Source organism: Rhinolophus sinicus, chromosome 4 (genome assembly GCF_057876585.1).
Source record: "Rhinolophus sinicus isolate RSI-liver-muscle chromosome 4, RSI-T2T, whole genome shotgun sequence".
Classification (NCBI taxonomy): domain Eukaryota; kingdom Metazoa; phylum Chordata; class Mammalia; order Chiroptera; family Rhinolophidae; genus Rhinolophus; species Rhinolophus sinicus.
The window spans coordinates 58,725,693-58,745,953 of NC_142504.1; the positions used below are offsets into that span (position 1 = coordinate 58,725,693).

The following is a 20,261-nucleotide window of genomic DNA, read 5'->3' on the forward strand; positions in this document are numbered from 1 at the left end:
CAAACAGAAGAGCCATCAGAGAAGATAGCTATATTGTAATATGTAAATAATAAATTCACACTAAAAACATGTCATTCCATATTAAAATATTGATCATTTTATTTGAGTATTTTCTTGATAGCACCTGTGAGACTCTACTGTAGGAAATGAGGAAGCATGAGGAGGCTGCATTTGCTCCTTCTCATTGAACACTTGGCTGAATTAATAGACTAGGCTAATTCAGACATTGCCTATCACTAGTCAATGGGTGTAGACATTTGAAGTTGTGATGTGCATGCCAAGTTGTCCTCCAGAAATACTGAGCACTTTTTAATATGTTCACTGACCAGGCACTGTACTACATAATGGAGAATGGAGAGTAAGACAGATGTGGTCCTTGTTCCATGTGGCTCAGAGCCTGATAGCATTGAAACTCCCCCTCTGTTCTTTAGACCTGCCCCTCCTTGTTTCATGACTCAGGACACATAGCATTGCTGCTGCCCCCCTTCTTGGAAAAGGAAGGAATTGGGGGTCTGGGATGCAGGTGGTTTGATCTAAAGTTAGACATGCTTTTTAAATTCCCTTTTTCTTTCTTTGTAATATGGCAACAGCAGTGCTGTCAAAGTGTCTAATGTAGTGGCGGCTCCAGGAGTGAGCTCTGATGCTGAAAATACTTTGTTGTATTATAACAAAATATTTTTTTAGTAAAATACTTTGTTTTATTGTACTCACTGTCCCCAACACTTAAAGTTTTGATATTTATTAACTTTTTTTTAAGCCCATGGGAGTGTTTTCCATCAGATGATGATGAGGAGGAGGCAGCCTCAGCTTCTAGTAAAACTGAGATCTTTGAACAGAAGATCAAGAAACATACTCAGGTTAGTATGGCTTCTAACTGTCCGGTGAACTTGGGTCACTTAGCATGTGTAAACCATTTTTGCTTTTGGCCTCTCCTGCTTGGTCATCTTTTGTTGGTTATTTTTTCTGCATTAAATCATCTGCTAAAGATCAGGAGGGAAATGGAATAGTAATAACATTCAGATTAGCTTACTCTTCTATTTACTAGTTAGTGGAAATAATAGATTTGGTCAGAAATAGTATAGAAATTTCTGACTAAGTGGTGCTTACCAATGCATGAGCCTGTCTTTAGTGCACTTTTTTTTTAATGTTAAATTTGTTGAGGTATAATTTAGGTACAACAAAATTCACTTCTTCTAGTTCTTTGAGTTTTGACAAATATATACAGTCATGTAACTACCACCACAATCACGATAGAGAATGTGTCCATCACTCTAACAGTTATCTTTGCTGCTTTGTCATCAACGCCCCAACCCCAGCCCCAGCCCTATACCCAGGCAACCACTCATCTATTTTCTTTCCCAACAGAATCTCATATAAATTTTCCAGAATGTCATATAAATGAAATCATACAGTTTGTAGCTTTGTGAGTCAGGCTTTCACTCAGCTTTTGAGATTCTTGAATACCACTGCATGTGTTAATAGTTTATTCTTTTTGTTCTAAAGAGTACATACCTCAGAGATACTGCAGATTTAGTCCCAGACCACTGCAATAAAGCACATACCAAAATAAAGCAAGTCACATAAAGTTTTTGGTTCCCCAGTGCATATAAAAGTTATGTTTACTCTCTACTGTAGACTGTTAAGTGTGCAATAGCATTATTTCTAAAAATCAATGTACATACCTTAATTAAAAAATACTATATTGGTAAAAAGTGCTAACTCATTTGAACCTGTTGGAAAAATGGTGCCGATAGACTTGCTTGATGAGGGTTCTCACAAACCTTCAATTTGTAAAAAACACGGTATTTACAATAAAGTGACGTGTGCCTGTATTGTATTTGAAGGATGTACCATAGCATGTTTATCCCGTTACTAGTTTAGGGACATCTGGGTTTTTTCTAAGGATGGGCTGCTCTAAATATTTGCGTATGGGTTTTTTGTATGTGGACATATATGTTCATTTTTCATGGGTGTAGACACCTAGGAGTGGGGTTGCTGGGGCATCTGGTATTTGTTTACTTTATAAGAAGCTGCCAAACTATTTTCCAAAATGAATATACCATTTTACATTCTCACCAGCAATGTATGAGAGTTCCAGTTATTCCATATTCTTGACAACACTTGATATTATCAGTTTTTTTCTATTTTGGCCATTTCAATAAGTGAGTAGTAGTATCTCATGGTGGTTTTGATTTGCATTTTGTTCAGAGAGCTTTTACACTAGTAGAATCCCAGGTCTATCAGTTTCTTACTCAGGTACCTCTTGGATCTCAATGTCTACATCTTTAAAATGGGCACAGTAGAAATGTCAACCCCATAAGCAGTAATGAGATTAGGTTTAATTAAAAAAGAAAGCATATTAAGCACTTAGCTAATATTTATGATGCATGGCACACAGTAAAGCACAGTAAGTGTGAACTATAACTACTGACTACTGTTATGATTATATGTATAGATAAATGCAAATACAGTGCCAGGTAGCTGGTGCTCTATGTCATAAAATTTGTCCAAATGAAGATGTGCTATGTAGCTGAAAAGATCAAGGGGCATTTGAAATAGGCTTTGAAGGATTGGAGAGATGTGTCATGAACATATGGAAGCACATAGGGTTCAGTGGACAGGAGTGGAGGGAGAACATGGCACGGGGACAAAATTGATGCAGCTGGACTCTCCTACCACAACCTGCTCATTGTTGCAATTATTAAGAAGTAAGGTAATATTTGACATTGCTCTTAACAATAACTTTTTTAATATGTCTCCTCCTCCTAAATAAAAACTTGGCCTACCCCTCTAAAAGGTTGCTTTTCTCATTCTAGGTTATTCTCTTAGTTTAGATATCCCTTGTTCTTATCTCTAAAACTGTAATGTGTTTTATAATTATAGTATTCACACTTAAATCTTTCAGTAACCATTAATAATGTGTTCGTGGGTATTACTCATTCTCTTGGCTTTTTTTCCCCTTGGATGTTCATTGAGCCTGTACATTCCTTTGGCCAATCTTTCCTTAAAAATATTGTTAGTTTTCAAGGTTAAAAAATAAGAAGCACAGTAGCAGTCTTTGTAACAGAAAAGCCCACATCCTGTTTGGCCTTATTCTTCCTTCTTCTCCACCTTCCACTACCCACTATTAATAAACCTCCCAGAGTTCTCCCCAGCATGTCTTTCAGCACAGCTCTTAATAGCGTTTCTTTGACCACAGATACTGATTTGCAGATACATTTTACATCCTAGAGATCAAATCTGACTGGATAGTGCAGAGGTCAGGTAGTGGGCCATTCCTCTAAGGCAGTGAGTGCTCTGTGTGGCAGGCTCATAAAGAAGGTTCCTGAGTCCTTGCCCACCAGACTTCAGGAAATGGGGCACTTGTATGATTACAGCACGCAGTAGGCATCGAAAATGCTAAGTAATTTCAAAGTAGAGACCTTCCTACCAGTATAATAGTACATCTGAGGGGCTCTGCTCAGCCTCTTGCTGTCCCTGGGCCTCCCCTGCCCCACCTTGTCTTGGTATGTACGTACTCTTCTCTCCTTCTAGAATCCACATAGAGACTTGACAGCTGTCTTGAAATTGCCATTCCACTTTGTATGGTCTGGGGACCTATACTCCTGGAAGTGTCAAGTGTGTATTGGGGTACCCTGCCCAGGCTCAGGCTGTATCTCACAGAAACCAGGCCATGGATGCAGTGAAGCCAAAGGACCCAGGGTTGCTGCAGCGCAGGGGCTGTGCTGTGAGGGTTGTTCTGTAGGTTCCAGGTGAAAGGCTAGGCACCAACATTGGTGCTTTTAGACATCAGTGCTCTGAGCCTGTATGCCCTGGACGTGGATACTAAAGCAAGATTAATCCATCTCAGTGTCCTCTCCCTTGAACCACCATCTTCAGTGGATTGAGATGGCAGCAAATAATGATACCATCAGCCTTCCTCCTCTCCTTGAAAAGTACCTCCTAACCTTCCACTCTTCCTTGCTTATGAACTTCACTTTGGTTTACCCAAACTTCTCTGTTTGAAGGAGAAAGGACAGAGGCTCTTTGCATTATGCCAGGGGACATGCAACAGTGGTATCAGGGCCACGGGTGGGAAGCCCAGTTTGAGTGTACATTAGTGCCCATTTTCACCCAGATCCTTGCTAGTTGGCCTCCAACTACTCTCTCTCCAGCCAGCAGGTGTACACGTGAGTACCCTTGGATGTCAGGAGACCTGTGAAAATACAGTAAATCAATGTAGACTCACCTCCTTTACCAAAGAAACAGCGACAGAGTTCTACCCACAAATCTCATTTTGCAGAAACAGTGTAATCATGATAACTCTCTTCAGCATGAGATGAAAGAGGGAGCAAATAGATCCTTCAGTTTCACCACGATTTGCCTCTAATTTTGGAACTGTTTTCCAAAGGGGTTTAAGTTGATATGATTTGTCCAAAGGCTACTGATGAGGAAAAGCCCTGAATTTAGATTTGGACTCCCAGTGCCTGAGTTCTGAATACCAAGAAACAGTGGTCTGTAGAAGTAGGCTGTGTGCGTGTGTATAAATTTGTTTATTTTCCTTTGCCTTCTTTGTGCATTCCATGTTTTTTTACTTTCACTTCCGTTTTATTGTTGCTAAAAATAAATGAGGCAATGGTATTACTTGCCTGGTTCCCATTGTTACTTGTGTTGTCCTTCTGCCACCAGAGTTTGTTGGTCCATCTGTGAGGACAAAATGTATATTTTTATTTCTTTAGCTCAGCCAACCTTTTGTAGCTCAGAGCTTTCTAGTCATCTTGAGTTTGGGAAAATCAGACGATTTCTGTGAAAAAAATTCTAATAAAGAGCAAGCAGCATTGCCTCCTGTTGTAAGGAGATACCAGAAGGAAAGCAGTACCTGCACTGTGGGAGGAGCAAACTGGAGGTGATGCCTGCCAGACAGAGTGAGCAGGCGAGTCTGTGAGAGAAGAAAAGGTAAAAGGGAAGGAAGGTTCCACCCCTTCTTCTAGCAAAGTTAGTGGCTGTTCTTTAGTGTGAGACATGAGTTTGGGCATTCAGCCAAAACACTTCCCACACGTGCCATTGACCAGAGGGAAGGACACAGAACAGCCTTTGGGAATCACAGCATGAACACTGGGAAGGCATATGTAGGCATTTAAAAGGGTCACTTAAATGGCCCCCTGCAATCAGTCTTTGAAATCTGGGTCAGATATACCAAGATAAGAATTTTAGCAGGGTTGAAAAGAGGTGATTTCTAACTTTGTGTATCAAATGCTATATATGAATATAAGTGTCTTGCATTTTTGGATGTTTCTAGAAATGCAGAGTTTAGGGAGTGGTTAAGGATGCTTATTTAAATTCCATGAAACAAATTACCCGTGGGGGTCCATTGCTTCCTGCACCATCATAGTAGGAGTCACATTCATTCTGTTCTCTGTCAACAGGCTAAAAGGCTGTTATCTTTGTGATTCATTTCTTTTTCTTCCAAAATTCTCATTCTCGAAATGACAATAAAGGATTAAGATACTAAAGTCTCTTTTTAAACTTTTGGTAGTTTTTCTTAGCCCAAAGACATATTCCTTTTTGATAGAGGACATTGTTTTCAAGATTTCTGAGGTTTTTCTGTGTGGTGTTGCTTCATGCTTGACAAATTTCATACATTTCTGAAAATAACATTTAGAAAATGTATATTTAGAATGATTCAAAACATTTTCTTGAGTATCTTCTAAGGTTGACTCTTGTGCTCAATATATTCCCAGTAAGTATTTAGTGTGTGTCATGTGTCAGGATTTTAAAGCACTCACTTGTTGTGTTTCCAGATTATTATTCTGAAATTTCAGTATTGAAATTTTGTTTCTTTATTTTTAGTCTTAAGTATTTTCTTCTTTATGATGCTATTGTAAATGGAATTGTTTTAATTTTCTTTCCAAATTGCTCATTTGGAAAAGCAAATAAAAGCAGGAGGGATACTATTCTGCCATAAGAAAAGATGAGGTACGGAGCACTTTTTCTAGGATGAGTTCATGAACTTAATTGGCCGACCTCGAGTATGTGCTCCGATGTTCATTGCAACTTTATTTATGGTGGCCAAGACATGGAGACAACCAGTGTCCTTCGATAGATGATTGGATAAAGAAGATGTGGTATCTATACACAATGGGATACTATTCTGCCATAAGAAAAGATGAAATAGTGCCATTTACAACAACATGGATGGAATGGATATTGAGATTATTATGCTAAGCGAAATAAGTCATACAGAAAAAGTCACGAACCATATGATTTCACTGATATATGGTAGATGAGGGTATGTGCTTCCCTCTTAACACTGCTTTCACTGTGTCCCATAAGTTTAGGTATGTTGTGTTTTCTTTTTCATTCATCTATAAGTATTTTGTAATTTTCCCTGTGATTTCTTTTTTGATCCATTGGTTGTTTAAGAGTGGTATGTAATCTCCACATATTTGTGAATTTTCCAGTTTTCCTCCTGCTACAGATTTCTACTTTCATTCCACTGTGATCAGAAAAGACACTTTGTATGAATTTAATCTATTAAATCTGTTAAGATTTGTATTGTGATCTATCTAACATATGGTCTATCCCAGAGAATGTTCTATGAACATTTGAGGAAAATGTGTATTCTGCTGTTGTTGGGCAGAGTAGTGTTGTATATGTCTGTTAGCTACAATTAGTCTACAGTGTTGTTAAAGTCCTCTATATCTTTATTAATATTCTGCCTTGTTGTTCTGTCTCTTACTGAAAATGGGATATTGAATGAAGTCTCCTACTATTATTGCAGATCTATTTCTCTCTTCAATTTGTCAATGTTTGCTGCATATACTTCGGAGTTCTAATGTTTGGTGCATATATGTTTATAATTTTACAACCTCTTGGTGAATTGACCCTTTTCTCATTATAAAATATCCCTTTTTTTGTCTCTTGGAACAGTTTTTTGGCGTAAAGACTATTTTGTCTGATATTATTATTAGCCATCCCACTCTTTTGTTTACGATTTGCGTGGAATAGCTTTGTCCATGCCTTTATTTTCAACCTATCTGTCCTTAGATCTAAAGTTAGTCTCTTGTAGGTAGTATATAGTTGGATCCTGTCATCCATTCTGCTAATCTATGCTTTTTGATTGGGGAGTTTAATCCATTTACATTTAAAGTAATTATTGATAGGGAAAGACTATTGCCATTTTGTTATTTGTATTCTATATGTCTCATAGATTTTTTTGGTCTCTCATTCCCTCCTTTATTGCCTTCTTTTGTGTTTGATTTTTTTTTTTTGTAGTGACATATTTATACCTTTTTCATTTCCTTTTGTGTATATTCTGTAGACTTTTTTCTTTTTAATTGCTATGGGGATTACATACAGTATCCTAAAGTTATAATGATCTATTTTAAACTAATACTAACTTAACTTCAATACTGAAATTTATTTTCTATTTTTGAGCCCTTACTGTGTACCAGGTAGAGCATTAAGCACTCCACACTTACCTCATTTAAATTCTTTTAGTAACCCTCTAAAATGCAGGTATTACTATCTGCATTCTACAATTGAGGGAACCAAAACACAAGGAGAATAATTAATTAACCCAAAGTTGCATAGTTAGGAAGTAGCAAAGTCAGAATTCAATCCGGATCTGCCACCCTCCCATTTTCCACCCAGCACCATGAATGGTCTGAACTTACATTTCCTCTGCAGGTAGGGTGGCCACATGGCTTTGATAAAACTTGTAGCTTTCTTTCCAAAATATGTGATTGATGACTTTTCTTTTTTATTTGACATTTAACATGGGTGTATGTGCTAAAATGGAAGCACAGGAATGGCGACAGAGTTGAGACTTGAAAGTGCACACATAACTTAAAAATGTAAGTTATCTGAAGTTTAATGTGACTTACTTAGAGTGGAAATTTTCCTTATAATTGTCACACTTTTTCCAATAATGAAACAAAACTTGAAACTGTTCATTAAAGTAATAAACATACATTTAGAAAACATTGTATGTTGGATTGTAGAGGATTGTTTAACGAATACTATTTTTTCTTCTTTAATAGTCTACTGCCAGAAATACTAATTGGAAGTATGTGCTGCATTCATTTGTTGATATTTTATCGTCAAATTCTTGGAGATGTACTCCTGAAAGGCAGGATGAGCATGCAAAGTGCTGGTAAGAGGTCTTTGCATTTTCCTTTTGTATAATAACACATCATGTTTGAGTAAATATAACTTATGTCAGCCTATATCTTATGCTTCTGAAGGTGACATTTGAAATGAAATTTTAAAAATATCATCAAAGTCAATAAATTACTGCAGATACAAGGATACACACCGTGCTCAGTTTGTATCCTGTGTGAGGTCGGTATGTATTTAATTCTTTACAATATACATATTTTCACATTTCAAATTCTAGAGATTTGAGATCCTAAATTTCAGACATAATCATATTTTCCCTTAATGTCTGAATAATCTGTTTTTACCATGTGTTTGGTATGCACGTCATCTTTTTGGGAAGAAACTGAAATCACCTAAGATAACTGTTTCTTAATGCATGAAGTTTAAATATCAATGGATTAGTTAAAAATAGGTGAATCCAGATAAAAGGTATTCAGTAGTTCTGTGTACTATTTTTACTCTTGCAACTTTTTTTTAAACTTGAATTTTTTTCCCAAGTAAATTGTTAAAAAAAAAAATTCATTTTAATTAATAAGTTGTCACACATGATTGAACTTGCAAAGAGGAATGCATGTGTTACACAAACTGCCTCCATAAAGTTTAACTATTGGACATTCTTTGAATTCAACAAATCAATAAGCAGGTATGTATTGAGAGCCCACTATATGCCAGACATTGTGAGATAGGCACGGTCATCCCTCCCTAGTGGAATGACAGACCTGAAATACAAAATTACATGAGTTAATCCTTTTCACCTTTTAAAATAAGTGTTCTGAAGGAAAATACACAATGAAAGCATACAGTAGGAAGACCTGAATTAATGTGTAGGATAAGAGAAACCTTCTCTGCAGAGAGAGGAGTTAGAGATATTGGGGGGGGGGGGGGCGGGCGAGTCTTTCTGGATAGAGAGACCAGCATGTCTGAAGACCCAAGGCAAGAAAATGCACGTGTGCTGGAGGGATTGAAATTGAAAGCAGGCCAGTGTGGCTAGAGCAGGAGTGAGAGGGAGAGCCCTGTGATGGTTTAACACTCTGTGGACAAGTAGAGTTCATGGTTAGACAGGAGTTCTCTCCCAGTGACTTACCATCTGGATAGGTAAATAGAAATGAAACTCAAAGTCACAGAAGCACAGACATTTCTCAAGGAGTAATTATAACTTGAAGAGAATGACAGTTAAGCCTTTTAATCATCACTGGCCTTTGAATTTATTTCAATGACTAGAAAAACTTCATGACTGACATGACTTCATTCATGTCATTAAAGAGGATGAGGCCACTATGAAAGCAATATGGTGGTTCCTCAAAAAATTAAAAATAGAGCTACCGTATGTCTCAGCAATTCCACTCCTGGGTATTTATCCAAAGAAATCCAAAATACTAATTCAAAAAATACATGCACCCCTATGTTTACTGCAGCGCTATTCACAGTAGCCAATATGTGGAAACAACTGAAATGCCCATCAATAGATGACTGGATAAAGAATTTATGGTACATTTATACAATGGAGTGTTACTCTGCCATAAAAAATGAAATCTTACCATTTGCAACAACATGGATGGTCCTAGAGGATATTATGCTAAGTGAAATAAGTCAGACTGAGAAAGACAAATACCATATAATCTCACTTATATGTAGAATCTAAAGAACAGAATAAACAAGCAAACAAAACAGAAACAGACTCAGATATACAGAGAAAAAAATGGATGGTTCCTAGATGGGAGGAGGGTTGGGGGATGGGGGATGGGGGAGGAAGGTGAAGGGATTAGAAAGTACAAATTGATAGTCACAAAATAGTCATGGGGATGTGAAATACAGTTTGGGGAATATAATCAATAATGTTGTAAAGATTATGTAGGATGTCAGATGGGTACTGGACTATTGGGGGGATCACGTCACAGACTGTGTAGATGCCTGACTACTGCGCTGTACACCTGAAGCTGATGTAGAATAATAGTGAATGAATGTCAACTATAATTATATATATATATATATATATATATATATATATATATATATATACACACACACACACACATATATATAAAATTATATAATCTGTATATATATAGATATATTTCCCCCCATACACGGGATATAAAGTACAGCATAGGGAATGTAATCAGTGGTATTGTAATAGCTATGTACTATGTCAGAGGGGTAGTGGACACTTGGGGGTGGCTATCACTTTGTGAGTGGTATAAACGTCTGATTATTATATTTTATACACCTGAAACCAACTAAAAAAAAAGCAATCTGCATTTAAAAAAAAATAAAAAAGTATAAGTCTTATTAGTTGTCCTGTAGGTAAGAAGAAAGTTACTCACAATTATTGACTTCCTTCATTTGACCCTGACCATCAGAATACAAGTAAACCTAGTAAAATCTAGAGAAAGGATTTTTCTCTACTAAGGACACAAGATCGTTTCCAAAGTGTCCTTGTGCTTCCTTGCATTGGCCTTTCATGTGCAATTACCTATTGTGGAATATCGGTGTTCTCCTACGCAGTATTTAGACATATGGCCGGAATCCCCATTTTCATACACCACTATCCATCAACCCCTAGACACCAGTCTGGGGTCTTTCCCTGAGTGCTGGTAGATTGGATTCAAGCCTAAGCAGCCTTCTTTCTTCTGGTGCTTTCTGATTCCTCTTACCACATCACAGTCATAAGTCAGAAAGAAAGATTAAAAAAAAAGTAGAAAGAAGAACAAAATTTTCTAGCCTTATTCTATTCTGTTCAGAGCCACTTTACTCCCACCCTAAATGCCCTGTCTACTTGATACAAGACTTATTCCAGAATCCCCTGGAGTATGGGTGTAGGGGAAGATGGGTTGAGTGAATAAATCATGTGGCACAATTCTAATCTGAATGAATGTTTTTCTGTCTATTGCAGTAAAATTCATTGGACAAAGTTTGTATAAAATCATTTTGGTCATTGTATTTCAGATTTTATCAGTAATCCCGTACTGGCCACCTTCCCCAAGCTCTTGGAGCAGCCTGATGTGATGGATGCACTCAGGGTGGGTAGCATGCATCATGATGGGAACCTGATGGGTTCTGGAAGCAGTTAAACATACCACGTTAGTGAATTCTGACACCTGCTCTTGGGTTTTTTTCCCTGCTATTTGCATGATGTCTCCCAATCTTTGTTCATTTTCCAGCTAACTTGGGTTCATCCTTCCTTTCTTAGTTTGAGTGTTACTTTCCCAGACTGTCTACCCAGACCCAATAAGAAGATGGAGTGTCTGCTACATACACTATTGCAATCTTTTGTCTGTTGTTTGACCCTTGACTTAAGATGGCCACTAATTGTGTCCTAAGAACAAAAATCCAAAATCATTTGTTAGATAAATCAACTGAGTTCTCAGCGGAGAGTCAGGGCATGCATATCAGTTTTTTAAATTTAATTCGACATACTGTCTGCTGTATGAAGTAGCAGCTGGTTGATCCATATGAAATCTCCAATTTTCAGCCATATTTGACCTTCAAATATGTCAGTTTTATAAAGTTCAACTTAGTATATCAGGGTTAACAAATATTACAAGACCTGTATCCCTACAAGACAGATGCTCAGATACCACGGCAAATGCCACAGGGGAAGTATGACCCAGGTCCTTGGAGACTTAAAGAAGGCAGCAAATGAGGACCAGGAGCCTATTCCATTAAAGAGGTCCTATGTGAGATAGACTTAATACAAGGCTGGGTCAATTTGAATTTTGACATACTGAGATGGGAGTGGAAGACATTACGGGTGGAGGGATCCGCATGAACAAACATTCTGGGGTAGGAAGGACTGGAGAGTGTTTTTGAGCAGAGCAGTGATCCACTGTGGCATGTCGGTGGATGTCGTCGGTAGATAGGCATGGCTAGTGTGAGTCTCATGTCCGGGGGAGGAGGGCAAGAGGTTGTGGGTGATCCATGAAGGTTTTGCTTCAGGGAAACTGCTGACAGCCCAGAGAGGTAGAAAGCACACATGCAGGAGGAAGGTGAGCTGTGTTAGGAGGTGACTCCTGTTGGTAAGGAAGGAGGTCATATGGGTCTCACAGAGAAATGGAAGATTCTTATGAGACTTTGAAACTGATTTCATCTGCTGGTTTGATTGGAGTGGAGAGTGTCAACAGAACAATAAAATTTGCAGCAAAAACACTTAAAAAACTGTTTATGGCATATGATTACCCATAATTTCAGATAAATTCATTTGGCACTATAGCTAGATAATGCAGAATTTCTCTTTCTTCCCTTATAAAGTCATTAGTATTATATTTATTCATTATACAGAGCATAGATACACTGATTCATTCAACAAAGATTTCACAAGAGTCCACTGTGGCTGAGGCACTGTGCTGGGCACTGGAGTGCTTCTCTAGTTGTGTAACAAGTCACAGAATCTGGATGTTGGTGTTAGGAGGAACCAGTGGGCTAATCTAATCTAAATTCTGTATTTCCTGATAAGCTGACCGCTCAAAGAAGTGTCATGACCTGTCTTGCCATGGAGTTCAACAGTGGCCAAGCCAGGCTTCACTGCATTTCAGTTCTGGGTTTATCCAGCTATACGAGAGGCTCTTCAACTTTACATAAATTATTAGAAAGAAAAGAAAAGCCCTTTTGTGGTATTAGTCTATTTAAATATATATACTTATATTTGTATATCTGCCTATGAAAAAATCTGGAAGAATAGACTCTGGAAAGGCAGCAGTGCTTACCTCTGGATTCCATGGGTTATTTTTTCTGTATTTTCTTAATTTTTCCACAGTGAATTATTTGTATAATAAATGATAAAATTTAAAAAGTGGTTTGTTCCTTTTTGAGCATTCTCTTGGTGGCACCCTGTATGACCTAAGCCAGGCTGTGCAGCGATAGCTTTCAGGTTTCTCTCTCGCTCATGGTACCTTCCAGCGTGGATCAATGGAAGGCCCTGCTCCATAGTCACCCAAGGCCACAGGCTGATAGCCGTCATCTGAACTATGGGCTCCATTGCTAGTTGCCCCTCAGAAAGAGAGAATGGAGAACTGTCCTTGGGCTTCCCACTGCCTGTGCCCCAAGGCAGCATAGACCAGAACCAGTCATGTGGCCCCACTAAATTTCAAGGGAGCTGGAAAGTAGAGTCTTCTGTTTGCTCCAGAGGAAGGAGAAGTGATCTGGGTACGTAGTAGTGACCTTCCCTCCCACATGCTTTCTCTATTCCCCGTTGAGTTACAGTAAGTGAAACACCTGACTACTTGCTGGTAACTCAGTGAAAAGTGAGGTGGGACCTTGACACTTAACGAATGAACAATGGGCAAATGTTACCAGCCAGTAAGTCTAAAGTTGCTGAGTGATATTTGTGTTAAGCCAGATTCCTTTTAAAGTTTACATTATGAGGTGTGTGAGTCTCCTAGTGTTAACTCAGCTAAGTTCAGTTTGTTGGTGGTGCTTCGGTGGTAATGATAGCCTGTACAGTGAATCACTCTACTCTGTAAGGGTACTCTTCAAACACTCCAGGATCCATAGGTACAACAGTCAGTAGGTGGAGGAACACATCCCCTAAGACAGCTCTTCCCAGGAGTACCTGTGAACGTCCGGGATGTGGCTTATGAGGGGCACAGAGGTGCTCTCTTGGTGGGAAACTTCTCCTTTATCTTGTGGAGAATCTCTGTCTTGGTGCCATATGTCATGTTCCCGCCCTGGCCATTGAGAATGGGCCGATGGTTCCATGGAACCCATGAAATCAGGAGGTGCCAATAAGCACAACCTGAGGCCCAGAAATGAGCAACTGAGAGCCTGGGCAACCCCCTCACTTCCAGTGCATGGAATTGGTACCACGAACCTTCAACCTAGACTTCTGTGGGGTTAATGGAACTCTGGGTTTTTCTTTCTTTAAAGAAGAATTGGTGAAGCCTCATGGATACATTGAAAATCTTTACCGCAAAGCTGTACTGCATTTATGTCACCCTGACCATGTAATTATCACGGCAGACAGAATTGCAGACAAGTATGGTATTTGGCATTTTTCTATTATCATGACTGTCTTACCTTAAAAGCTTGCTAGTGTTTTATTGTTCAGGTGCTGTATTTGTGCTGTTTGAGTATATATGTTAATGTTTCACTGATTCTATTCTTATATTAGTTTTAACTTGTAAGAAGCACAGGCTTCCGAGGCATCTTTCCCTACCTAGTCAGTCTGGTTCCGGGTCATTATCAATAGATGCCTGCAGATTCAATTCTTATGGGTGTGGGTTCTGCACAGCGTTTTAAACCCCAACCATATGTTTAATTTACAGTGGAGCTGCAGAAGTGTGGTGAAGACTTGTGAACTATTGGATTAATATAATATTTCTATTTCCTTTTTAGAGTTCATGGGCTGAGAAAGAAAGCACATTAAAAAGATCAGAGAAGGTAATATGCTTTTCCATGTGGAACTTAATATTTGTAGCACTCAATGTGTGCTTGCACACTCCAATAATGCCTCTTTTTCAGCTAACATAGCCATAGTTATAATCCCTCTTAATCCATTAAACTTGTCATTATGGCTGTAGACACATTCCAAGAAGGGTCTGGGTGAACAATTCCTAATATGAAAAGAAACACATGTTCACATTTTAGATCACTGAATTTCATTTAGTTGAGGGGAAGTTTCTAAACCAAAGTCTCCCAATTGACTATCAAATTTATCTTACTTTAAAAATATTCCTCTAGCTCTCAAAGTCTATATGAGGTAAGGAGAAGGAAAGAGAAAATTGGCCTAAGCTGTATCATACATTGAAAAAATTCATGGCTCATGCTTACTTTGCTGTGGAAGTATGGTCATTACAAACCAAACGGTGCCTGCATTAGGCAGTGAGCAGTGGCGTAAATGCTGTAATCCAGGATTCAACAAATATTTTCTGTGAAGGGCCAGATAGTAAATATTTTTGGCTTTGTGGACCATAAGTCTCTGTCACAATGACTCAGCTTTGCCATTATAATGCAAAAGCAGCCATAGACAATAGGTAAACATCTGAGCATGGCTGTGTTTCCATAAAACTATAAAAAGGCAGTGGGCTGCATTGCAACCATGGTCTGTGGTTTTCTAATTTAAAATGTTAATTATCTACAAGGAACATAGAAGAACAAACAAACTGAAAACCCTAAAAATTGAGGGAAAAGTATATATATATTGTATTCTTATTTGAGCTTCCCTTTGACCAATACCATCTACATTTTATTTTTGCTAAATGGGCAGGTTTAATGCTATTCTAGTATAGATACTCTATTCTAGTAGACAAGGTGCTGGGCCTGAGGCCTGTAGAAATCGCCCCCTACAATATGGTGAGCTTGGAGGGGCGGCATCTGTGTGTGGACTCCACTGTATATGGATTCCTCTGCCTTCAGACTGCTGTGCTCTAGGATTTCTACCACAGTTTGTCAGTGTCAAGGGTTGCTGACAGTGTTGACACTGCAGTGGGCTTGTTATCTGGGGAGGATATGAAATCAAATTCTTACTCCTGGGGTCTCCTTTCTCTGGGTTTCACACAGAACACTTGCTGCCCTTTTCTTATAACAACTTGACAATTCTCTGATGTGCTGTAAGCAAATTAAGTGGACAGAGCTAACTTCGCATTGAGTTTGACTTGTATTTATTTGGACCCACACCTGTGTCACCAGAATTAGACTTCAGTACCCCATTCTATTTGATGACTCCCTCATCAAATAGGCTCCCTCCGTGGGGCTTAGGAGAACACTGGTCTCAAGGAGCCACCCCCAAAAGCCTCAGGGAGAACTGCTCATCTCTGCTCCATGGTGACTTTGCTTCCACTAAGAGGGGCTGTCTCCTGACTGACTGGCTGGTCCAGATCCGATGACCTGCCAAGCACTATGACACCTCCACCCCCACCCCCCATGACTTTTAGGTAACAGAGTTCATCGAATTTAACACAACAAATAATGATGCAGGTCCATTCACAGTTATTTATGGTGGTGTTTTCCTAGAGAGATGGAGAGTTCCTGAAGGCTGTGTTTCTCCTGGTTTACCATGACTGCGTGGTCCCCCTTCTCCATTCGACACTCCTGCCCCCATTCAGGTGGGCAGAAGAAGAGACTGAGGCTGCACGATGGAAAGTCATCGCTGACTTCCTGAAGCAAAACCAAGAAAACAAGGGTGCTCTCCAAGCTCTGCTGTCACCAGATGGAGTTCATGAACCTTTTGACATTTCAGAGCAGACCTATGACTTTCTGGGTGAAATAAGAAAGAAAGCAGCCTGACACTGTTGGCCTATGACCCTTAGCTTCCCACCGAATCTCAAGGATCCTCCATGATGACCTGGATAAAGTAACAGAACCAAAGTAACTGTCACATTTAACTTAGGCTTTACTCTTCTTTGTACAGACCAAATTCTATGTGAAATATTTATCTGATAAGTTGAATATGCTTTAATACAATAAAATATGTTTTTATAAGGAATACTGTTATATCTAAATTTAAAGAGAATTTTTTTCAAAAACTAACTTTAAGTTGACTGTACCTATACATTTGTATCAAAGCAAGATTTCATCAAAAGCTGAATTTGTGATTATTCAAGAAAGTGAAACTATAATCCATGGAACTGGAGAAAATACTTGCAAATCATATACCTGGTAAGAGTCTAGTATAGAGAATATATAAATGTATAATTATTGCTAATAGAATTTATGTTGTGAAATGAAGGGGAAATCAGAGAAACCTCTTTGAGAAAGTTGTATTATTAATCACTTAATTCAGTCTAATTTTTATTATTAGTTTCAGGTGTACAAAACAATGTAATAGTTAGACATTTATACCCTCACAAAGTGATAACCCTCTCTCCCCCAATCTACTACCCCTCTGACATCATATATAGCTGTTACATTTCCACTGTCTCTGTTCCTTATGCTGTACTCCACATCCTGTGACATATATATATTAAATGATAGTTGACATTCATTAAGATTCAGCTTCGGCCAGATGTACATTGCAGTGGTCAGGCACCTACACCATTCATGAAGTGGTCTCCCTAATAAGACAAGTGTCTATCGGATACCCTACAAAATCTTTACAACATTATTGATTTTATTTCCCAAACTGACTTTTGTATCCCCATGGCAATCTTGTGGTTACTGATTGTGCTTTCTCATCCCCTCACCTTCTCCCTCATCCCCCCACCCCCGCCACAGCATCTAGCAACCCTCAGGTTTTCCTCTATGTCTCTGAGACTGTTTCTGATTAGTTTGTTCATTTATTCTATCCTATAGATTCCACATATAAGTGAGATCTTTCTCCATCTGATTTATTTAAGTATAATGTTCTCTAGGGCCATCCGTATCATGGCAAATGGTAAGATTTCGTTCTTCTTTATGGCCGAGTAATATTCCATTGTATAAATGTACCACAGTTTTTTAATCTAGTCATCTACTGATGGGCATTTCGGTTGTTTACCATATCTTGGCTATTGTGAATAGTGCTGCAATAAACATAGGGGTGCATACATTTTTTCAAATTAGTGTTTTGGATTTCTCTGGATGGATACCTGGAAGTGGAATTGCTGGGTCATAAGATAGTTCTATTTCCAGTTTTTTGAGATATGTCCATTACTGGTTTCCATAGTGGCTGCACCAATCTGCAATCCCACCAGCAGTGCCTGAGAGATCCATTTTGGGGGGATCCTCACCAGCACTTGTTGTGTGTTGATTTATTGATGATAGCCATTTTGACTGGGGTGAGGTGGTATATCACTGTGGTTTTTATTTGCATTTCTCTAATGATTAATGAGGTTGAGTATTTTTTCATATCTCTGTTTGCCATCTGTATGTCCTCTTTAAAAAATGTATCTTCATGTCCTCTGCCCATTTTTTAATTGGGTTGTTTTTTGGAGTTGAGTTCTATGAATTTTTTATAAATTTTGGATATTAACCCCCTATCAGATATATCATTGACAAATATCGTCTCCCATTCAGTACGATGCCTTTTTGTTTCCTTTGCTGTGAAAAACTTTTTAATTTGATGTTATTTTTTCTCTTACTTCCCTTGCCGGAGGGGATATAACAGTAAAAATATTACTAAGGGTAATGTCTGCGAACTTTCTTCCTATATTTTCTTCTAGGAGATTTTTGGTTTCAGATTTTACATTTAAATCTTTAATCCCTTTTGAATTTATTCTTGTATATGGTGTAAGGAGGTTGTCCAGCCTCATTTTTTTCCATATGTCTGACAGGGTTTCCCAGCACCATTTATTGAATAGACTGTCCTTACCCCAATGTAAAGTCTTGCTTCTATTGTCATAGATTAAATGGCCATATAGGCATGGATTTATTTCTGGACTCTCTATTGTGTTCCATTGATCTATGTGCCTGTTTTTATGCCAGTACCATGCTATTTTGATTATTGTAGGCTTGTAGTATAATTTGATGTCAGGTATCATGATACCGCCCACTTTGTTCTTATAGCTCAAGATTGCTGTGGCTATACGGGGTCTTTTATGGCTCAAAAAATTTTAGTATTATATGTTCTATTTCTGTGAAAAATGTCCTTGGTAGTTTGATAGGAATTGTGTTAAATCTGTATATTGCCTTAGGCAATATGGACATTTTAAATATATATTAATTCTTCCAATTCATGAGCATGGTATGTGTTTCCATATATTTGTATCTTCTTTAATTTCTCTCTTCAGTGTCTTATAGTTTTCTGAGTACAGGTCTTTTACTTCTTTGGTTAAAATTATTTCTAAGTATTTTATAGTGTTTGAAGCAATTGTAAATGGGACTGTTTTCTTAATTTCTCCTTCTGGTAGTTTATTATTGGTGTATATAAATGCAACTGATTTCTGAATATTAATTTTGTATCCTGCTTTTTTACTAAATTCATTTATCAGTTTTAATACTTTTCTGGTGGAGTCTTTAGGGTTCTCTATATAGTATCATGTCATTTCATATAATAAAATTTTACTTCCTCCTTACCAATTTGGATGCCTTTTATTTCTTTTTCTTGTCTGGTTGCTGTGGCTAGTACTTCCTGAACTATGTTGAATAGAAGTGGAGAAAGTGGGCAACCTTGCCTTGTTCCTGATCTTAAGGGGAATGGTTTTAGCTTTTCCCCATTGAGTATGATGTTAACTGTGGGTTTATCACATATGGCCTTTATTATGTTGAGATATGGTCCCTCTACTCCCACTTTCTTAAGAGTTTTTATCATAACTGGCTGCTGGATTTTGTCAGATGCTTTTTCTGCATCTATTGATATGATCATACGATTTTTATTTTTTATTTTGTTAATGTGGTATATCATATTAATTGATTTGAGGATGTTGAACCTAGCTTGCATACCAGGGATGAATCCCACTTGGTTGTAGTGCATGATATTTTTAATGTATTGCTGAATTCTGTTTGCTAACATTTTGTTGAGGATTTTTTCATCTATGTTCATTAGGGATATCAGCCTGTAGTTTTCTTTTTTTGTAATGTCTTTGTCTGATTTTGGGATAAGGGTGAGAGTGGCCTCATAAGAAGAGTTTGCAAGCCTTCCCTCCTTCTGGATTTTTTGATAATTTGAGGACAATAGGTGGTAATTATTTTTTGAACTTTTTGTAAAGTTCACCTGTAAAGCCCTCTGGTCCAGGGCTTTTGTTTGTTGGGAGTTTTTTGATTACTGATTCAATTTTCCTGGTAGTAATCAATCTATTCAGATTTTCCATTTCTTCTTGAGTTGGCCTTGGAAGCTTGTATGCTTCTAGAAAATTATACATTTCTTCCAGATTGTTTCATTTGTTGGCATATAGTTGCCAAAAATTTTTGTATTTCTGTGTTGTCTGTTGTCACTTCTATTTCATTTCTGATTTTATTAATTTTGGACCTCTCTATATATTTTTTGATGAGTCTGGCTAAAGATTTGTCGATTTTGTTTATCTTCTATAAAAACCAGCTCTCAGTTTCATTGATCTTTTGTGGTATTTTTTGGGTCTCTATTTCATTTATTTCCACTCTGGTCTTTATTATCTCCTTCACTGTACTCCCTTTGGGCTTATTTTGCTATTCTTTTTCCAGATCACGTAAGTGTAAGGATAAACAGTTGATATGAGATTTTTCTTGTTTCTTTTTTTTTTTTTTTTTTTTTTTTGTAATTTTATTAGTTTCAGGTGCACAAGACAAAGCAATAC

The 20,261-nt window shown here is 37.9% G+C and overlaps 1 protein-coding gene across 12 annotated transcripts in view; it reads left to right on the top strand.

The window, feature by feature from the left end:
* NPHP1 (nephrocystin 1) overlaps positions 1-19,064 on the top strand; it is a 53,014-nt gene extending 33,950 nt beyond the window's left edge. For 9 of the 12 annotated variants that reach the window (XM_088797862.1, XM_074340500.2, XM_074340502.2 and 6 more), the window contains 5 exons: positions 758-857; positions 8,022-8,134; positions 11,086-11,159; positions 14,470-14,514; positions 16,087-19,064. In XM_088797862.1, the coding sequence (XP_088653988.1) occupies positions 758-857; positions 8,022-8,134; positions 11,086-11,159; positions 14,470-14,514; positions 16,087-16,359 (605 nt within the window). In that variant the 3' untranslated portion in view covers positions 16,360-19,064. Of the gene's footprint in view, positions 1-757; positions 858-8,021; positions 8,135-8,225; positions 8,327-11,085; positions 11,160-14,469; positions 14,515-16,086 lie in introns of those variants that run through there. The other 3 variants (XR_012498845.2, XR_012498844.2, XM_074340504.2) reach the window with 3 other exon arrangements.
* The last annotated feature ends 1,197 nt before the right edge of the window (positions 19,065-20,261 follow it).